The 21,213-nt window shown below is 37.7% G+C and overlaps 1 protein-coding gene across 6 annotated transcripts in view; it reads left to right on the forward strand.

The window, feature by feature from the left end:
- Positions 1 to 19,479, forward strand: part of LOC110114241 (tobamovirus multiplication protein 2B) — a 30,437-nt gene extending 10,958 nt beyond the window's left edge. Inside the window, exons 4-5 of one of the 6 annotated variants that reach the window (XM_028694477.1) lie at positions 12,966 to 13,115; positions 17,601 to 17,621. In XM_028694477.1, coding sequence (XP_028550310.1) covers positions 12,966 to 13,101 — 136 coding nt within the window. In that variant the 3' untranslated portion in view covers positions 13,102 to 13,115; positions 17,601 to 17,621. Of the gene's footprint in view, positions 1 to 12,504; positions 12,793 to 12,943; positions 13,356 to 13,885; positions 16,680 to 17,600; positions 17,622 to 19,090 lie in introns of those variants that run through there. The other 5 variants (XM_028694478.1, XM_020847055.2, XM_020847053.2 and 2 more) reach the window with 5 other exon arrangements.
- The last annotated feature ends 1,734 nt before the right edge of the window (positions 19,480 to 21,213 follow it).

Below are 21,213 nucleotides of genomic sequence, written 5' to 3' on the forward strand. Positions count from 1 at the left end.
GCAAGAAAAAATAAAAAATAAGAAGATTTGTTATAAAAATTAGTTTAGATATAAACATTTTGATAATTTGAAAAGCTATAAAGAGGTATTTAAGGAATCTAAGAAAGCTATATACGGTGCAAAGGTCTTAGATTTTAATGATTTATATAATAGATTAGATACTAATGTGGGAGAAAGATATATGTATAAGTTAGTCAAACAAAGAGATAGGAGTTGTAAGGATTTAATTCAAGTGAAGTGTATTAAGGATGACGATCAAAAAGCACTTTTCTTAGAATATAATATTCAACAAAGGTGGATGAAATATTTTGCTAAACTTTTTAATGAATAATGTGAAATATGATTGACTTTAGTGACCTAAGCACCTTAAATGAAAATAAAGATTTTTATTTTTATTGGCATATTTGTAAAATCGAAGTTACAGAGGCTTTAAAGAAAATGAAGTGTGGAAAAGCTGTTGGATATGATGAAATTCCAATAGAGGTTTGAAAATGCTTAGGAGATGAAGGAATTTCTTGGCTTACTAAATTTTTTATACTGTTTTAAAGACTAAAAAGATGTCAGATGAGTGAAAAATGAGTGTGTTAATTCATATTTTTAAGAATAAAGGTGTTGCACATGATTGTACGAATTATAAAGGAATTAAGTTAATGTGTCATACTTTAAAACTATGGGAGCGAGTTATGGAGAGTAGGTTGCGGCGTGATACTAATGTTTCTCAAAATCAATTTGGATTCATGTCGGGTAGGTCTACTATGGAAGCCATATATTTATTGAGAGGTTTAATGGAGAAATATAGAGAGAATAAGTAGGATCTACTTATGATATTTATTGATTTAGAGAAATAATATGATAAATATCCAAGAGAAGTGATATGGAGGGTTCTGTTAGACCGGTCCAATCGGTCCCATATGGACCGGTTCATGCAGACAGAGGCGCGATTTCTCCGTCTCACCTGTACGTCGATCCAGCCGTAGAAGGCGTCCGAGTAGATTTGGAAAGTTTTTTTAGGAGTTGGGAGGGAAATTTGAATGTAGGGACTGTTTAGAGATTTCCTTTTGATTTGTATGCATTAAATAGTTTGTTTTCCTAGGGTTAGGACATCTTGAATTTAGGTGAAATTTGAGATATTATTGGTTTAGATTTTCTTTGGGCTCTAGCGGCGTCTAGAGATTTGAGAGAGATTGATCCTCCTCTCGAATTGAGGATCAACTGTATCTTGCTATTTTTCATTTTTATTTCATCAAATAATACAAATTCTCTATTGTTTTCTTGATTTTGTGTGGATTTTTGTGGAGAATTTTTGCTGTTTTTTAAAAGATTGATAGGAATTACTTGAGATCTTCAAGTGTTTCCTATCAAATTGGTATAAGAGCACATTAATCTATGGGGAACCAATGTCCGGAAGGAAAGTGAAAGTTTTGAAGGGAGAACTTGGACAACTCAGAGCATATTTTGAGGAGAAGATTGTTGATTTTCAAAATCAAATCGCGTCTGTCAATGAAAGGATGGAGGAAAAGTTCGCTGTAGTGGAAGAGATGTTGAAGAAATTGCTTGAAGATAAAACCAAACTGGCGACATCGGAAGCAAAGGAAGCGACCGGTGGCCATGGAAGAGGTGGGAACCCTAACATGTTTAGGGGAAGGAAAAATCCAGAAGTGGAGATCATGAATGAGATGTTAAGAAGGCTCTTAGAGATGAAAACAAAAACTTCACGGGTGATTCCGAGGGCTAACCCTAACCAAGATTTGATCGGGAATCCCTTGGCCGAATCGAAGGGAAAGGAGATCGGACAAGAGAAGTTTGACGAGGAGAGTTTCTTTCATCAAGATCCACCTCCTAGGGCTCCGATAAGAGGTGGATCAGGGTTTCTGGATGAGGGGACAACAAAGAGAAAATCTTTTGGTGTAGGCAGTAGGGCCGCCAACCACTATGGGAGGTCTTTTGGGCAAGGGAAGTTGATGACCAAAGGAAGGTGGGATTCCCACCCTCGATGCATGGGGAAAATATGGAGGGATCATGACAACCACCACACTGGAGGGGGAAGAACCTATTGGGGTGGTAGTGATCGTGGGGTGAGGAAGTTGGGGATGCCAGTATTTAAAAGGGAGGATGATAATGTGTGCATGTATCGGGTGGAGATGTATCTCGGTGAATGGGGTGACAAAGGAGGAGAGATTAACGACAACGAACCTATGTTTGGAAGGGAAAGCTTTAGCTTGGTTCCAGTAGACGATAGCATTACCATTAACATTGCAGCTAAAGAAAGCTATCAACAACATCCCATCCTTCCACCTTGAGGACAGGTGGATTTTTGGGAGTGGAGTATTGTTAGACCGGTCCAGCCAGTCCCATAGGGACCTGTTTGCGCGGACAGAGACGCAATTTCTCCGCCTCATCTATATGCCGATCCAACCGCAGAAGGCCGCTGAGTAGATTTGGAAGGTTGTTTTAGAGAGTTGGGAGGGAAATATGAATGTAGGGCATGTTTAAAGATTTCCTTTTGATTTGTATGCATTAAATCGTTTGTTTTCCTATGGTTTAGGCATCTTGAATTTATTTGAGATCTCTTAGGTTTAGGTTTTCTATGGGCTCTAGCAGTGTCTAGAAATTTGAGAGAGATCGATCCTCCTCTTGAATTGAGGAACAACTGTATCTAGCTATTTTCTGTTTCCATTTCATCAAATAATACAAATTCTCTACTGTTTTATTGGTTTTGTGTGGATTTTTATGGAGGATTTTCGCAGTTTTTCTAAAGATTGATAGGAATTATTTGAGATCTTCAAGTGTTTCCTATCAAGTTCTTGAAAAGAAAGTAGTTAATAATGCTTATATTCAAATCATTAATGATATGTATGCAGGAGCTATTACTTGTGTTCAAACACAAGGTGGTTTGACAAAGTATTTTCCTATTTTGGTTGGATTACATCAAGGATCAGCCTTAAGCCCATATCTTTTTGCTTTAGTCATTGATGTTTTCACTAGACATTTGCAAGAGGATGTACCTTGGTGTATGCTCTTTGCTGATGATATTCTTCTTGTTGATAAGACTAAAGAGGGAGTTAAAGGTAAACTTGAATTATGGAGGTCAACCTTAGAGTCTAAAGGTTTTTGCTTAAGTAGATCTAAAATTCAATATATGGAGTGTAATTTTAGTAGTTATAGACCTAGTGAGGGGATTGTGACTTTGGGCGATCAAGACGTTAATAAGAGTACACATTTTAGATATATTGGATCTATTGTTCAGAGTGATGATGAAATAGATGGGGATATTATCAGCATAATTCAAGTTGGATGGTTGAAGTGGAGGAATGCATCAGGCTTGTTGTGTGATAGAGAAGCCCCCCTCAAACTTAGGGGAAAATTATATTAGATGATGGTGAGACCTGCAATGCTCTATGGTGTCAAATGTTGGCCATTAAAAGAGAAGCATAATACTAAGTTAAGTGTTGCAAAGATGAGGATGCTCAGGTGGATGGGTGGCTTTATCCTTAGAGATGGGATCTGAAATGAGCATATACGTGAAAAGTTTGGATTCACTCTAGTGGAGGATAAGATTAGAGAGAGTCGCCTTAGATGGTTTGGGAAATGGAGGCCTTCTGATGACCCGATTAGGAAAGTTGAGGTATTAGATTTGACTTATGTTAAGAAAGATAGAGGTAAACCTAAAAAGACTTGGTTAGAAAATATTAGAAATGATAATTCTTTATTAGATTTAAATGAGAATTTGACTTTTAACAGGACACAATGAAGAAAAAAGATTCGTGTAGCCGACCCCACGAGTGGGACAAAGGCTTGATGTTGTTGTTGTTGTTGTTGTTGTTGATTTTCAACACTTGCTTGACACATAAGCATCAATGTTTATAAAATTGAGTTGTGGTTATTTTTTAGAACTGTGGTGTTTGGCATTTTATTTACTGTTCTTTTGTGCTGGAATCACCTTAGCGCGTTCTTCTTACATATATGTCAAAATTAAAGTGTGTTATATGCTCAAATGATATCAATGAGCTTTAAAAGAAGTCCATAGAGGTTACCAAGCAAAAATCTTCTTTGTCTGTAGAGGGGTCATTGTTAGGGTTCAAGAAATTAAAGATTGAGAAGATTGATGAAGTCAGTAGTTGGACCTTCAGTTGAGAAAGGTGGTTGTAAAGGAAGCCTTTAGTGTTGAGAAGATTGCAGTTGAGGTAGCATATTGCCACTGGGAATGTTTCTGAAGATGAATAGATGATCTATAAGGTGGCCCTATGATACTGGGAAGGATTGATCCTTCGGAAGTAGGAAAGGACCGAAAGGTGGAGAATTATGCACTTTGTAGCTTTCACTTTCGACACAAATAAACAAATTTTTGGCGCTTCTGATTTCAACACGCCCTATAACAATAATCTTATTTTTGAATTGATTGGAAGATGAAGAGACGACTCTTCTGATGTCTCAAATGACTTTAGTTGAAAGTGAGGGTGATTTCCCCAAAGTATCCCAACCTGTGAAGAGGCAAGATGATGAGCTAGCTTCTGAGGTAGCTAGAGTTGGATGCTTAGTTATTGGCAATGTTGTGAGGGATGGACCTCATCATGGATATTGATTAGGAAGGACTTGGTGCTGATGGCTGTAATGAGCAAGACTTAAGTAAGATTAAAATCATGGCTTTTGGAGATGAAACTACTATCTCTGCATAGAAGTTGGCTGAGGGAGACTCCAGGATGATGATCCCTGGATGTAGATTCTAGAATCTGCTTATTGAGATAGTATTTTTGAAGAAGAAAGTAACAAGTCCATAAGTTAGCATTGAAGCCGAGTAAATGGAGATGAATAGGCAAATTGAGAGCCTGATGAAAGTCAATGTGAGAGTTATTAGGTGCAAAGTCTTTGGCCAGATTGACATGGTTCACCATTAGATGTGGAGACCAAGTTAAACTAGCAATGCACTAGTTGCCCTTCTGAGTTGCTCGAGAAGTTGCCCATGAAATTCACAAGGAGATTGATGAGCTTTGGGCAAAATCTGTCATGATAAGGAAATTTTTTGAGACTTTGAGGGTTAGTTAATTCATAGTAGGGGTCCTGTTTCATCCTTCACTAGCTAATCTTGGGTGTAGATCTATAGTGAGAGGTTGCTCTTGATCATCATTTTGGAGGAGCTTTATTGTCTCTATATAATGAGTTCAAGGGTTCTGATTGCATCAAATAACCTATCTTTAATTAAACTACAGACAACTTTCAATGAAAGCTGTAAGACCGAACTCATCATCACATAAAAAAAAAAATGAAAGCCGTAAGGCCTGCTAATTGGACAACTCATAAGTGGAGCCATAAGCCTCAAACCAAATCAAACAAACAGACAACTCATAAGTGGAGTCGTAAGCCTCGAACCAAATCAAACAAACAAACAGCTCCTAAGTGTAGCTATAAGGCCCGAACAAAATCAAACAAACAAACAACTCTTAAATGAAGTTGTAAGTTCTATCCCATATAAAACTACTGTGCAAGTCCTAAATAGAACTATAATCCCCAAAATAAATAAATGAATAAGTATTCTAACAGATATAAACCACAATAAAATCACTTCATCCAACCACTTTAGTTTACTCGGGATCCTTGAGAAGAGGCACATTGCTGTTAATCAGATTGTCTGAATACTACGATCAACGATTGTCAGTGTTGGTAAACTGAATCCTACACTTTCTTGGGACTATGGAACTATGGGATCTTGATCGGGTCTACCTCCATCCCGAACAAACGAGACTAAATAATTTTGAAGCTAATTCATCCTTAATCAAGAGTTCTCTCCTATAAAATAGAAGGGGTAATTAATTATGAGAGCTTACGCTCATAAGAAGTAAGGACCCAAATTTAAATAAATTTCGATACAATCATCCGGAGAAATCTAATTAACTAAAACTCAATATGCCTTAAGGCAAAATGAAATGCTAAGTCTGAAAAACGGGATTCATACCGAAACACTATTTTTTGTGAGCAAACAACCAATAAATGAGAATGATTTTCATGAAAATTCTAGTAAGGTTTTGTATGAAATTTGCAAACGAGAGTTCGATGCCAACACTTGATCAATGTCCTCTGTTTATAAGTGAGAATTAAAATTTGCATTACAGAATCAGCTACATAGTAGATTTACATAGAGACTCTATAGATTAGACTAATTTAGCTAGTGTTAACCTCTGTTATGAAAAAAACAATAAATGCATCACCTCCGTAATCCCTCCCGAAATTCTGCAGGAATCCCGCTGAGACACTGTAGCACGGCGCCGTTTACGTCGCCTTCCGAAGATCCCTCGCAGATCTCAATTACTGCTCTTCGATGGCTTTAAAAGCCAACCGAATGAAGCCTTTGAGAGCCCCTCTTCCACTCACGATCGACTCAGCTCCTCCGAACACATCCTCCCTCTGCTTCCACGACCTCTTCCCGATCTCCCTTCTTCGTCTCAGCCCACGCAAGCTCCCCGACCTCCAACCTCCTTCCCTGTACCGAAGTCACTGTCGATCTCCTATCCGAACTCCATCGAATCCTCATCTCAGCAACCTCACTCCATCTCTCCCGACCCCCATTCGATTCTTCCGATCCAGTGAGATCCAGAGAGAAAGAAAGAGAGAGAGAGAGGGAGGGAGAGAGAGTTGTCTCCTTACCTTTTCTTCTTCCTCAAGCGCCGAAACCCCTAGCTTCCATTGCCGATCTCCTTCCTACCTGTCCCGACCTCCCATTGCCCTCATCCGAAGCCTCCGATCTTCCCCTATGCCCGCCTCTTCCATTCGCAAGCTAGCCCGTGCCCTTCATCCTGAGCCTAATCCGATTTATATATATATATATATAAGTACTCCCGAACGCTCACGTAGTGCAGAGGGGGAAAATTTGTGCTCTTTTCAACTTGTGCTCCAAACTCTTAAACGCTCACGTAGCGGGCGGGGATTTAAAAAAAAAAATTGCAACCGCGGTGTCATTTTTGACATCTACCTGAAGCGCTCACGTAGCGTCGAGGGGAATGCCGCCTCTTGATTTTTTCCCCTAAATGGGGGAGATGCCGAGAGGCTTTCAAAATTTTATCTAAAATCAGACAAGGACTTGAATAAAAAAAATGAACTTGACTTGTTCGAATTCAAATGAATGTGGAGAACTTGGAATTGCAACAAATGACTTAAGTGAACTTGAACACAAATGAACTTAATTCAAGTGAATTTGAAATTGACTTGGACTCATATTTGAACTTGATATTTGAACTTGATTTACACATCAAGTGGATATGACTTGAACTTACAAAATAAGCAAGGACATGATTTGATTTCAAAGGACCGCAGGGGACTTTAATTTGGGCTTGAACGATAGAACAAAGAACTTGAACTCAAATGAGTTGCATAAGAGATTCATGAACCTAAACTTGAGTCAAGTGAGGAAGAACTTGCAAACTTTTGAACAATAGAGGACTTGCACTTCAGATGACAATGAAGAAGACTCATTCTTGGCTTGGTCTTAAGCTCAAGTCGGAATCGGACTTTGAATTAATGATCTAAATCGTAACCTAAACTAAAGTCTAATGTTTGGAAGTGAAAGCCATAAGTCATAAAAATGATTAAATCAAAGATAAGTAAGTGAATGAAGACTAAGTCTTTAAGATATATATAAACAAGGAATGATGAGGTGGAATTATCTCGAATCGTTCAAGCAAATTAATCTACATGCAAACAGGAATTCAATGAAAAGGCAATCAAATAGCAAATGATCATCATCCAAGTATCAATCTACATTCATGCTTACTCAATTGAGATCAAATGGAAGATGTATGTTCAATAAGAATCATCAATTGGGGCAAGGAGTGATCAAACTAAACTGATTCAAGCTCTCCAATCAAGTTGATATCCATGCAATGATTGAACGAGGAATATGATAATGTGCTTACAGGCAATGATATAAGACTCTTTATGCATACAACCACTGGCTCGTGGATCAAAGTAGTGATGAACTATCAACCAAGATGTATTTGAAGTGTGTGAAACCAATACAGCTCGCATACGAACGATGCTATCCAATTGTAATCAATGTTGATTAATAAATTACAAGGATGGTGGGTTCCTTGCAAATACATATACATATTTAGCATTAAGATACAAGAAAATATAAAGGACCACCATTCAATAGTCATCAAATATGCTAGTCCATTTCAAGTAAAGGAGGACGATACACATCAAATACAAGCATTCACGGGTTGTCGTAAGAAGATCTGCTGCATATATTGGATGCTAATGTAGGGGAAAAATGGCAAATGCGAATGCTTATGGACAATGCTAAGGGATTTGCCCTCAATGTTAACGTACAAATAGGCACATCGAATCATGCAAGTAATGACAAGCAAAGACTGTATATCTGCCATATATATACAAGATATCTACATACCTGCATGCTGTCATAGTAGAGGGCAATGAATGATATGACACCTTCATGACCAGTCACAAGTAAAATGCCAAAGAGTTACAATAAATACAAGCATCTACGGATTAAAACAGGAGATTCGTTAGTGCATTATAATCCATCTGCAGAAAGCAACAAGTAGTGCACGACAGTCTACCTGTGTAAAACAGCGAACAATTTAATTTAGAAGCTGCTACGCCATGCCACCGGATCCGCAACTTCTATGCAAGCGGACAGAAGGTGTCTACAAGTACTTTCAAAATACCCCCACACGTGCACCGTAGTTTGTATACACATAGGTATACTTAAAGGGGTAAAAGTAATTATAAAACCTGCAAGGGCCTCGACCGACGAGCGTGTTATTGGTACACACGTGACGTTTAGGGATGCTACTGTGAAGATCGCTTTGCTCCAGGATCGTCCGGGACGAAGTTGGATCGTCCCGGGACGATCGGTACAGGTTTGGTCGGAATTGTGAAAATTGAGCATTCGTTGGACGAAATGTCCAGAGGACCGGTCGCCGGGGACGTAAATAAACGCGTACTGGACGACACTTTCCAGACCAGATTTCCGGGACGAAGTGCGATCTGTCCGACGATCAAGTCTGGATATATATAGAAATGAGATATTTTTAAGAGAGAGAAAAAGTTAGGAGAGAGAAGAACGAAGGAAAAAATGGAAAAGTTGATTTTCGGCGACGCCGACCGTTTTTCGTCCGACGAGACTTTCAGGAAAGTGTTGTACGCAAGGTTAGGCACAATCCGCCTTCTCAATTTTTCAGAACCGTCGTGTTTGGCGGTTATTATCTGTCCGAAATTGATTTTGCAAGGATTTCGTCTGTATTTTCCGTCTGGTTCAGTTTTTACCGCGAAATTTTCTGTATGTTGTTGACTGCCGACGTGTGCACATTTTGTATTTTCTGGAATTTTGTTCGGGTAGATTTGATTTAACGGCGTTTTTCGTCGACATATTTTTTGTGTGTCTAAAATTGTCTGAGCAGAAGAATTAAAGTCTTGCAATGTTGTTATTCTTACATTCTGTGCAAATTGGTTTATTCTGTGATTTTTCAGAAAAATGTGTAAATTCTGTATACAGCCGTTGTGCTGCCCGATTTTGTCTGATTTTTGAATTCGTCCGGATTCTTTTCTAATTGATATGCTATTGTATATGCTATTAAAAGGGAATAATAAGGGCCTGGATCCTAAGAGATTCAGTTATGTCTGGGAAATCTGAAATGAGCTCAATCTGAAATTCCGATATCTGTTCTGTTCCGGATCCATGAAATCTGTTCTGTGCTATAAGCACATATGTTCTGGTGCCGTGAGCACATAAGCAAATTTGTTTTGTTGCCGTGAGCACAAAGGGAGGCATAAGGGGCCAGAATCCGTAAGAGATCTGTTTAGTGTTCAGGGAATTTAGCTATTAATTAAATACTATCTGATATAATCTGATTCTGATTTCCGTATCTGTTCTGTAAGCAAATATGATTTCTGAATTTCTGTACGATATAATTTGATCTGATCTGTATGATATGATTTTGATACGATTCTGACATGTTCTTCTGTTCGATATCTGATTTCTGTACGATTTTGATTCTGTTGATTTGATCTGTATGACTCAGTTCTGATTCGATATTTCTGTTCTGTTCTGATTTGATTATACGATTCTGTTTCGATTTCTGTTACGGATTTCTGTCTGATGTGTTTGATGTGGATTCTGGAATTTTGATTGGAGTTTGTCCTTTGCTGAGCTGTTGAGCTCATCCTTGTTTTCTGGTGGTTTTCAGGTTTTGGGAAAGGGAAGGAGGTCCAGGACTAGATTTCAGAGTCTGATCAGTTATAGGTATTATTTTGTACTTTTGATTTTTGTACAGACATGGCTCTTCTGCTCTGTTTCTTTCTGTCTGAGCCATGGTCTGTAGTTGTAGATGATTGTTTTGAGGAAAAGAAAGAAAAATATAGATGTTTTGTTCCGCTGCATTTGATGTTTCATAGTAGCTCTGTGCGTCTGTTTTTGAGTTGAAATATTTGGAAGAATCAGTTCCCAAACAAATTCCAAAGCCAGATCCTGGTCTGTCTGTTCGTTAAGCTGGTCGCGGCCCGGTGCGGGCGGGATCCGTCCCGGTCGAGTTGGGTAGTGACAGCTACGCAGGTTATTAAATTTAAACCCGATCCTCTTAGGCAGGTAAAAAGGAGTAGACATGGTATAATTATAAAATACCCCCAAACACCCGCATAGGCCCCGACGAGCGTGTTGTTGGTAGTTGGTACACACGTGACGTCTAGGGATGCTACGCGGGTCAATAAGTGAATTCAAGTTCAAACCCGATCCTCTTATGCGGATCAATAGGAGTTGACAAGGTTCGAACCTTCAAACAAATACACTGTTGACACGGTTGTGACGACCGGTGTATTTATTTTAATATATTCATATTAGGCCTTCAAGGCTTATAATCAAGATAATTCACTAACAAAGGCATAAAGCATATGAAACCCGATCCTTTGTCGATAGCTCGATAGAGTTGACAAGGTTCAATCCACAAATGGAAATGACCCCCTTATACCCCGATGATGGCCGTGCTGAATGTTTATCTCAACCGGAGGGGTTCACAAATATTTTCAAATGCCTCCCAAAAGTCAATTCCAAACATCTGAAAATCCAAAATCCCATAAATCCCAAAATCCAAATATTTAAAATTGAAATCCAACCACCCAAACACTTAAAGCAAAATCCATCCATCCTCCACAACAGTTTGCCGATGTGGACAAATTAAAATTTACTTCAGCTCACAAAGAGCCAAATGTCTTGTTGAAAATATCACTAGGATCCATTCTCAAACAACCTCCTGCCAGTAAGGACATGGTAAGTGTTCTTTAACCGGCAGTTTTGCTGCCAAATGACACCGCAGGATGAACGGTTATGACCCGGGGCCCTCTGAACCGAGTGGTTTTGTCACCAAATGGCACCACCAAATACTGGTTATGGCCAGAGCTAATACGCTCCTTAGTGGCATCAAATCCTTGAGATATGAATCAATAGGATATGATCGATAGGGCACAAAGCCCTCTGTTAGCGAAGGTGGATTCAATTTTGTCATCTTAGGCAAATATCCATCCAATGTCTACAAGGTACCCTTGAATGAAGCAACCCATGGTTGCCGACAAGGATCCTTCTGTCAGGTTGGGTTGACTACCTCCTCTGATTAAGTAGACCAGGGACCACGATGGCCCGAGACGACGGAACCATGGGATCTTGATCGGGTCTATCATTCATTTCCCCACCATTCGCTTTAAGTGAAAGATGGTGAAATTTCTATTTTAAATATCAATTTTCTAAATCTTCAAACTCTCCAATTTTCCAACCAAATACCCATGCTGCTACTATATGCCAGATAACACGTATATTCTACGTATCTGATTGACGAATAACCTTAATCGAAAGTTCTCTCTCGTGATCGGGAGAGGTAATAACTATAGGAGCTTGCGCCTATAGGAAACCAGAACGCAAATCATAAAGTCCTCGCAAAATGAGGGCGAAATCTCTGAGTAAGTGTCTTATCTACAAACCCATCTGCCTTTCAAAATTTCCCCTGGAACTTATTTCGTTAAAACTCCCTCGCCAAAAAGAAAAAGTACATCAGTGCGGGCAAAGGCCGGGGCCGAATTTTCGGAGCCCACAGCTAGTGGTGTAGCAAACAAGTTAGATTTGTAGTTGGGGGAACTTCGGGCAGATTTCTAAATAACGGAGAGTGCCTTTAGCAAGTTCTTCTAATGATAATTTCTAGTTGGCTTATGAGCACTTGAGGCAAGTTGAGTTCTTTTGGGCAAATTGCCTTGTTTAAAGGACGGTTCATGAATCTCTTGGGTGAATTTTGTAGCTTAATGCTCAGGATCAAGTTAGAGCTAACTCTTTGGTGGCTTGTTCAATATTTGATTGTGCGAGACTCATGCTTTGGGTGACGTCAGACTTGGTGAGTTCTATGTTGTAGAAGGGTAAATTCAATTCTCAATCAAAGGCTTCTTAAACCCAATTCAGGTTCACATAATGAGCATAAGCTGTATAACCTGACCTAGACAAACATGTTTGTGCAGGAACATACCAAGTGGTGAAGACCTAACTTCATTTTAAAGGCATCTTTGTTCTTTGACTCTAGCCTAGTTTGTTTGGGTGTTTTTTGTGCTTATTCCTTTTTAAAATGTTAAAGTTATTTCTTCTTTACTGTTTGATTGCTCAAATCATGTTTTCAATTACACTGTTTTTTTTATTCATTTTTTGCTGTTTTGAGAAAGCTTTTTATACGTGTTTTCTCTGTTAGAAAACTCCATTTTCCGAATCAATGTTTCTTAAACCTGCCTTTTACAAAAGTACGGAATAACCAACGAAGCCTCTATCTTGCTATGAATTTACTGGCACTGCTAACCAATTATTGAAACGCGACCAATTGAAATTCAGTTCACTCTTATCTGTTTCACTTAGGAAAAAGAAAGGAAGCTTTTAGTGTTTCATTTTGTAGCATAAACATTGGACCAGCTTCTTTTATCTTTCGCTGCAGTGTTCCACATCTGAAGACCGTGAGCCAATTGCTGTCAAACTTGGAAAGCACTCAGCTTAAGTCCGCATTCACAGCTCATCCACTTGCACAGGATCAGAAAGAAGCAGCTTCAATTAATATGGATGAAAATATGTGAACATATATATATATATATTAGAAAACAAATCAGCTTCTACATTTTTTAGATTTCAAGTGACACTACTAGTGGAATTAAGATAATAGTCATATCAAAAGTCACTGGTTGAAGTATTTAAAAAAAACCTATAGCCATTGCTATGGCTCATTGATATTATAATATTGGCTAGAGCTTGAAAAACGTCTTTGTTGCACGTGCAAGACCATCTTAGGTAATTTTAAACAATGCAAAAAAATATCATCATTTAGGGTTCATTTTAGGGTTCTCTAACAATCAACTATGGAGCTGACAACTCGCAAGCCAGCAAGTCAACCTCTTGCTGGTTCTTCTTCTGAAGACATTTCAATCATCTGGTCTGCAAGAAAGCCAAGGAAGAAGATATTCGGAAACATAGTATGTGAAGAGAAAAAAAGAAAATAAGCTCTCTAATACTTAAATGTCTGAGGTGCTGAACTGCTATTTTCTTTTTTGGCTGGAATCCCGAATGCATATCATGTCACTGCCACTACGCCACATTCGACTTGTTATTCTCAAAGCTAATCATAGTCTCTCCACAAATTTCGAATTATTGTAATTATTTTCTTGTATTTTTCATTAAATTGAGTGATGAAAACACATCAGATAGTCCTCTTTACAAGCTAATAATAACTGTGCTAAAGGTGTTTTTTTATCACAAGCATTTGCTTTAATGTATCCTTTTAATATAAAATGAAATAATTTATTTCTTATCTGTCTCGAGACTGCGCATTATTCCCTCTTACGAGCTCTTTTGGCATTTGTCTAGAGAAAAATTTCTTGAGATTCTCTTGGGAGTCGAAAATGAGACCTATGGCCTTTGACTACCATACTGAAGGGTCAGAGCATGTTGTAATCTTGGGGACAAGTATTTTGGTATCACAGTTGATACAATGCCATGTAAATCCTGAAGGTGATTTTTGGAAGAAGGCTATGGATGAAGAAATGGTGTCTCTTTAGAAAAATTCTACTTGGAGGTTAGTGAAGCTTATTCTAGGAAAAAAAGTCATTGGGTGCAAATTGGTATATACAAAAAAGGAAGGATCTCATGGAGCTAATGTGAGGTACAAGGCTAGGTTGGTGGAAAAAAGGCTTTGCACAACGAGAAGAGATTGATTATGATGAGTGTTATACCCAGTGGTCAAGCATCCCTCGATCCGTGCTCTCCTAGCACTTGTAGCTCACTATGGTTTAATTTTGGAGTAGCTTGATGTGAAGACTGCATTATTACACGGAGAATTGTTGGAGGAGATTTATATGTTACAACTGTCTGGATATGGAGCCTCAAATGACTTGGTTTGTAGATTGGACAAGTCTTTATATGGGTTAAACAATCACCACGACAGTGGTACAAGAAGTTTGATCAGTTCATGATGAAAGAGGAGTACACAAGGAGCCAATATGATCATTGTGCATATTTCGAAAAGTTGGCCAATGGTGAGTTCATCTACTTGCTTATGTATGTTGATGATATGTTGATTGTATCTGTCAGCCATACTGAGATTGATAGGATGAAGAAGCAACTATCAAAACATTTTGAGATGGAGTTGTGTGAAGTTTGCAAAATCCTTGGCATGGAGATTTGTTACGCGTGAACCGGCCCAGGAGGGGCCGGCTGGACCCGGTTTAGCCCGGGTCTACACCAGGCGGAGGCGGAAGCTCCCAGAGGAGCGGGCGGACATGGTGGACCCCATTTGGGGATGATTTAATTAGGTGGGAGGGAAATTTTTGAATGCAAAGGGCTGTTTAGGTATTTTGTATGAATCCTTTATGGTTAATTAGGAGGATGAGGAGGGAAAAGGGATTATCTTGAATTTGAATGTAATTTGAGATCTAGGGTTTTCTTGCTTGGGCTCTTGGCGTTGCCGGAGAAGATCGGAGAGTTGTTCTTCCTCTCGAATCGAAGAACATTGTATCTTGCTTTTTCTTTGATCATCTACTAGTGGAATATAAGTCCATTAAACGTTTTTCTCTCAGTTTTCCTACGATTTTCTACTGTTTTCATACGTTTTGGGCTGATTTCCTGTAGAAAACAGCAACCTTCTTGTTGTTTTCTCCACGTGGAGCGATAGGAATACTTGGATCTAAGTATTTCCTATCAAGATTCTAAGAGACGAGGCAACTAGAAAGATTTGGCTTTCATAAGAAGCTTATGTTTGGAAGGTGTAAAAAATTTGGGATCAATGACTTGAGCAAGGTAATGAGTCTACCAATTGCATCTTACTTCTAGTTGAGTTTAGTTCAATGTCCTAAGGATGATCAGGAGAGGAAATATATGAGATCGGTTCCTTATGCTAGTGCAGTTGGCAGTCTGATATACATTATGGTTTGTACTGGGCCAGACATAGCACATGTAGTTGGTGATGTGAGCAGGTTGATGCATGATCCATAAAGGAGCCATTGGCAGGATGTGAAGAGTATCCTAAGGTATCTAAAGGGTAAAGTTGATGTAGGCTTGGTGTTCGAGAGGCAGTCATCTGTTGCTGATTTATGTGTAGGTTACACTGATTTAGATTATGCCGGTGGCATTGATAGACGTAGGTTTGTGACTGTGTATGTATTCACATTGGCAGGAGGTCTAGTTAGTTGGAGATAAGGACTTCAGTCTACTGTTGCTTTGCCTATTATTGAGGGTGGGTATATGGCATCCATAGAGGCAGTGAAGGAGTAAATATGGATGTAAGGCCTTCTGGATGATTTGGGAGTTGACCAGAAGTCTCTGACGTTGTTCTGTGATAGTCAGAGTGCTATATATTTGGCCACAAATCTAGTCTTTCATGCTCGTACCAAGCACATTGATGTGAGACATTACTTTGTTCGAGACTTGATTGTTGAAGGCAATGTCCAATTGAAGAAGATAAATACTAAGGAGAATCCAACAGAAATGCTCACAAAGGTACAACCAGTTCAGAAGTTCATCTATTGCAAGAGTTTGGTGAACATTAGAGTTCATGACTGATTGTTCATATTTGAAGAACTATGCTCAACTTGATCTCTTAGGAGGGGAGGAGAGGGGAGGTACGTAGGCAACTATCTTGGTGCAATCGTTCTGATATTGGAGCCTGATTTGTCATCTTTTACTTTCTGAAATGAAAGATGAGGTTGAGATTGTTGGTTTGGATTTACTTCCAAATTTACTTTAAACTTTATTTTAAAAAGCTTTAAATGACTCCTTATTGTAATTAATTAGGAATCAGATTTTTTCCTAATTATGATGATTTGATTGGAGATTTGATTGATGCATTATTTAGGAGATCTAATTATTGTATTAATTAGAGATTTGATTAAGATTAAAATAGGAAGCTTTTTCCTAATTTACTATGGCTCAAATATATAAATAGGGTGTAAGGGCTATTGTATTGATTGCATGAGAGAAGAGAAAGTTTGAGAGTTATTGTAATTCCCTATTGTTCTCCAATATATTGTAATCATCTTCTCCTCCCCCTGGACATAGGCATCTTCGCCGAACCATGTAAATCGTCGTATTCTTTGTATTATTTGTTGTGAAATTTTGTTTCCGCTGTGATTGTTTGCATAACAGTGAATGATATGATTTAAAAATATTGTTTTTGAAGTCTGCCACCAGATTATTTGTCTTATCTTCCATAGAAGACCTTGGTGCTGCATGTTTTATTTTTCTTTGGTTTTTTCTTCCCACTTGATGTAATGATATAAAGCTAAACTTCTCTTAGATATAACTTCTCTCTTTTGTATTTCTCTTTTCCTCATCTTCTCGCTCTCGGAAAACCTTCTAAACACTACAGGACCTCTCTATTATCCCTCATTAACATCATAAATATTTTCTCTTACTCACCTTAGTGGGACAAAAGCTTGATGTTATTGTTGTTGTACTCACCTTGGCGGCTGAAGTATGTCTGCAAATTGAACCACTTTGAATTATTGTTTTCTTTTGTGCTATTTCCGTTCTTTACCATCTTATAGGGTAACTTCAATATAATATTTCTTCTCTTCTTATCTCTCTTAAGCCCCTAAACTTGTGTCACTCTTGCTCTTAGTTTCTTGGAAAAAATAAGGTCCCCATGGTTCACAAGAGGAGCATGAAAGCTATTGTGCGGTTTTGACGATGTGATCGAGTGCAATAGGCAATACACAATAATGGGTTACATGTTGGGGTAAAGAGTGCAAGGTGCAAGTGAGCCAGCTGAGTGATGCATCGAGATTTGTAAACAAACGAAATAGCATTTAAAGGTGGGAACAGGTCACGGCCAAGAGTAGTGGCAAAGGGTCAGTGTAAGCAGTTGGTAGGATAGCGATTTAGGGGAATTAGTTCTTGGGTGTGGTGAGCTGTGGGAATTGATTGGAGGTGTGCGAGAGGCGACTAGGATTTAGAAAAGAGATGGGAGAGAGCAGTATGGAAATCTTGTTCTAATACTATGTAAAGTTGAAAAAAAAACTTGCGCCTTGTTAAATTTGATAGGAGAGTAACACAAATGAGGAAATAAATAAGGGAGAATAATATCCTAATATATATATATATATATTAGGGGTGTAACCAAGTCAAGCCGGTTCGGACTCGACTTGGTAACAAGTTCGACGAGTCGAGCTTATTGAGCTCAAGCACGATTTTGAGCTCGATGGCTTATCGAGCTCGAACTGACCTCTGCTCGACTCATTAGTTCGTCGAGCAGCTCGCGAGGTTACGGGCGGGAAAATGAAACTTCGGTTTGAGCAGGCGGGAGGATTAATCGAAGGCCGGGCGAGAAAATCAAGATGACGGAGTTTGTGTGTTGCTCGACGGCGGAACTCGGGACGACGATGGAGTTCCGGATAACAATGGACGCAACCAAGCCTGCTTGGGACGACGCATACCACGTATCTCGGGACGACAGAGGTTAATTTCTTCACTGCAAAGAAGGGATTAGAGAACTTCAAGGCTGATAGGATGAAGTGAAGTTTTGACTGTAGCTTTGAATAAACTGGAGGTTGAGGGCAGACCATTGAGAATAGAGGATAATATCCTCGGTGTCGATAGATATTGTCGATGAGAGTCTTGATCTCAGCAAGATGTTGGGCGATTGTCTAATTGCGCATTTGGATATGATAAATTTCGTTCTTCAGCTGGATACCTCGTTGATCGATTGGTCGATTGAAGGTGAGCCTCTAAGGTCATCCGTATTTAATGAGCTGTTGTAAGGTGAAGGATATACGGCAACACATATGGTGATATTGTAGAAAACAAGGCGGAGACTATATAGTTTGATCGATTGAATGCTAGAGGCGGTAATCGGTATTGGAGTTGGGAGGTGGTTTTGGCGGGCAGATCTGTTGTCCCATGTGGTAGCCTTCAAAGCCGTTTGCAGAAAATAGCTTGAAAATTTGGAGTCTCCATGTTGCATAGTTATCATTAGTGAGCTGAATGTAAACTATGAGTTTGAGATTTGACATGAGGAATTTTAGTGGTGGTGGGATAGTGAAATCGGCCATAGAAGCAAATAAGGTGAAGGTGGGTAGAGTAGGTGAAGATGAGTCTTGCTCTAACATTGAAACATGAAGGCAGATGCGGTGGCGCTATAGCTCTGATACCATAAGAAAAAATCCTATGGGAAAAGACAATGAAGAGAAACAAAGGAAAAAGATGAAGAAGGGAGTTAAGCAGAGAAGCGATTTTGTATTCATTCTCATATGTTCAGCTACTAAAACAGATACATAATGGTAGTATACATGTTAAGGAACGATGTACAGGTTGTTAGGAAAAATCAGAAATCTTCAGAATCCGTTTGTAGCAGAGGAAGTGGAGTTGGGTCTGACAGCTGATGTAGGTGGACTAGAATATGCTGAGTAAAGCCTGCGACTCAATAGACAGGTTTGTTAACAACTTCATCTACCTATCACTGCTTTATTTTACAGGCCTATTTTAGAGATTTTGTTTGGGATGATTTTTTTCCTGCTTCTTAAAGTAATTTTTTAATATAAAAATTTTATTTTTTTACTAAAAAATTATTTGAAGAAGCAGCAAGAAAGTTGTCCCAAATGAAGCCAGAATCAGCTATAGAAAGCACTGATAGGGCCAATAATAAGGGCGAAGTCACTACGGAGGAGAAGGCCGAGATTGGACCAATGGCAAAAGGGCAAATCGAGGCAGAAACTTGCTAAAGAAGGCATGGATGGGACCAGATGTGTTTGAAGAAGAAGTGGGCTGACTCAACAAATCCTAAATTGAATGATATAAATTAAGAGTCTAGATATAATTTAATTGGCACATAGGACAATGAGTCGTGTCAGTTCAAGCTTGAACTTGAGCTCCTATATTTTACAAGTTGTATGAATTTGGGATCAAGCTTGCAATTCGATAAACTTAGACTTGTGAACTCATCAACTAGTTAGATTGAGCTAGCTTGCGGATCTCTTTGCTTAGTTACACCTCTAACTAAGGCTTCATTTTAAAGCAATTTTTTTATAAAAAAAATTTTAGTTCAAATTTTTTTTTAAAAAAAAAATTAAAAAATAATAAAAAAATTATCCCAAATAAAACTTAAATCATCAGATTGTGCTACTTTGACTCGATCATAAGCCTCAATGCAACGTCAACAATGTCGCACTTACTGCTTGCTGCTGTTTGATTTTCATGCCACAGGTTCAGCTACAAAGATAAAAAATCGCTTAAAAATCAAGCCAATTTTTGGACCTTGAATGAAGCTCTTGGTGAAGCCTTTCTATAAGCTGATTAAAGAACCATGCTGGGATAACGTTGAATTTATGTTGAGCCCAACCTTTATTTTACTATATATGATATTTAATAAACTACTAATTTAATTCTTAACATTTTTTCACCATATATATATATATATATATTAAATTCATACACTTCTGATGTAAAAGTTAAAATAATTAAAATTTTTTTTTAGCATTTTCTTCTACTTCTAATCAAATAAACATCATTCTAAAATAAGAGCAGTGAGCTCTCAAAAGAGATTATGATTTTGTTTGAGAGCATTTTTTTAATTGCTTTTTAATGCAAAAATTTAGTTTAAAAATTAAAATTTTGATATTAAAATTATGTTTTAAAAAACAATAAAAAAGTCGTTCCAAATAAAACCTATATGAGAAGTGATTAAAAGTTGTTTTGCTTAATATTTATATATTATTTGGTTTTTTTCTTTGAAATTAAGTAGGTAAACAGTAAGAGTGGCCTTGCTTGAAGGAAAATTCATATTATTTTGTAGAATAATAATTTTTTTGTCTAATATTTGAATATACTGTTAATTTTTATTACTATAACAACAACAAGCCTTTGCATTCAATTACATAATTTTTTTTTTCTATTGTGTTTTATTAAGAATTAGTTTTTTATTTAAATTTAATAAAAATATAATTTTTGATACGTTTTAGTAAGGCCTTTTTAGGTCTATCTCTAACTTTAATCATTTTTAGTAATGTAGATTAATTTGTTTCATGCTTGAGCACAAACTCGAGCCTTCGCATGAATTCTTATTCTTCTTCACATGCAACAATCTGATTGATGCTTTCTTTAACGAGCTCTATTGTGAATAGTCTCTTTCTTACTCTCGAGCCCTTCTTACCTTTGATGCTTGCACAAAGATATTGATTTCTCTCGTTCTCACCAAGTGTTGATTTGAATCAAATTTGAATAAATGTTTGAATCAGTTTCAAATGAATTAGGGTTCTAATAATTAGTTTATGAATATAAGACATTAATTCTCATAGGGGTTGATTTTATAAAGAAAGTTTTAAGTATATCTCTTTGAGTAGAGATATTCAGCCAATTACGTACATTATAAGGTATATATATTTTATTCTAAATTTCCCTAAATATTATTTTCATTTATTTTACAATAAACCAAATCCTTAATATTTAAAATTCTTACATTTATTTTACTTTATTTTTTTTATTACATCCAAATAAAAAGCCACTAAAAATAATGAAATATGTTGAATATTAATATTTATTATGAAACGTAAATTAATAATAAGAAAAAAAAAGGTTATCACAAAATCGAAGAAAACACTGATAAAGAATGCAACATTTCATTATTACATGAATTTTTTCTAAATAATTATAATGATAAAATTTAGCATTCTTTGTCGTTGTCTGACTTTGTTGGGTCGACACGGAAT

The sequence above is a fragment of the Dendrobium catenatum genome, unplaced genomic scaffold (assembly GCF_001605985.2).
Source record: "Dendrobium catenatum unplaced genomic scaffold, ASM160598v2 fragScaff_scaffold_490, whole genome shotgun sequence".
Lineage (NCBI taxonomy): Eukaryota > Viridiplantae > Streptophyta > Magnoliopsida > Asparagales > Orchidaceae > Dendrobium > Dendrobium catenatum.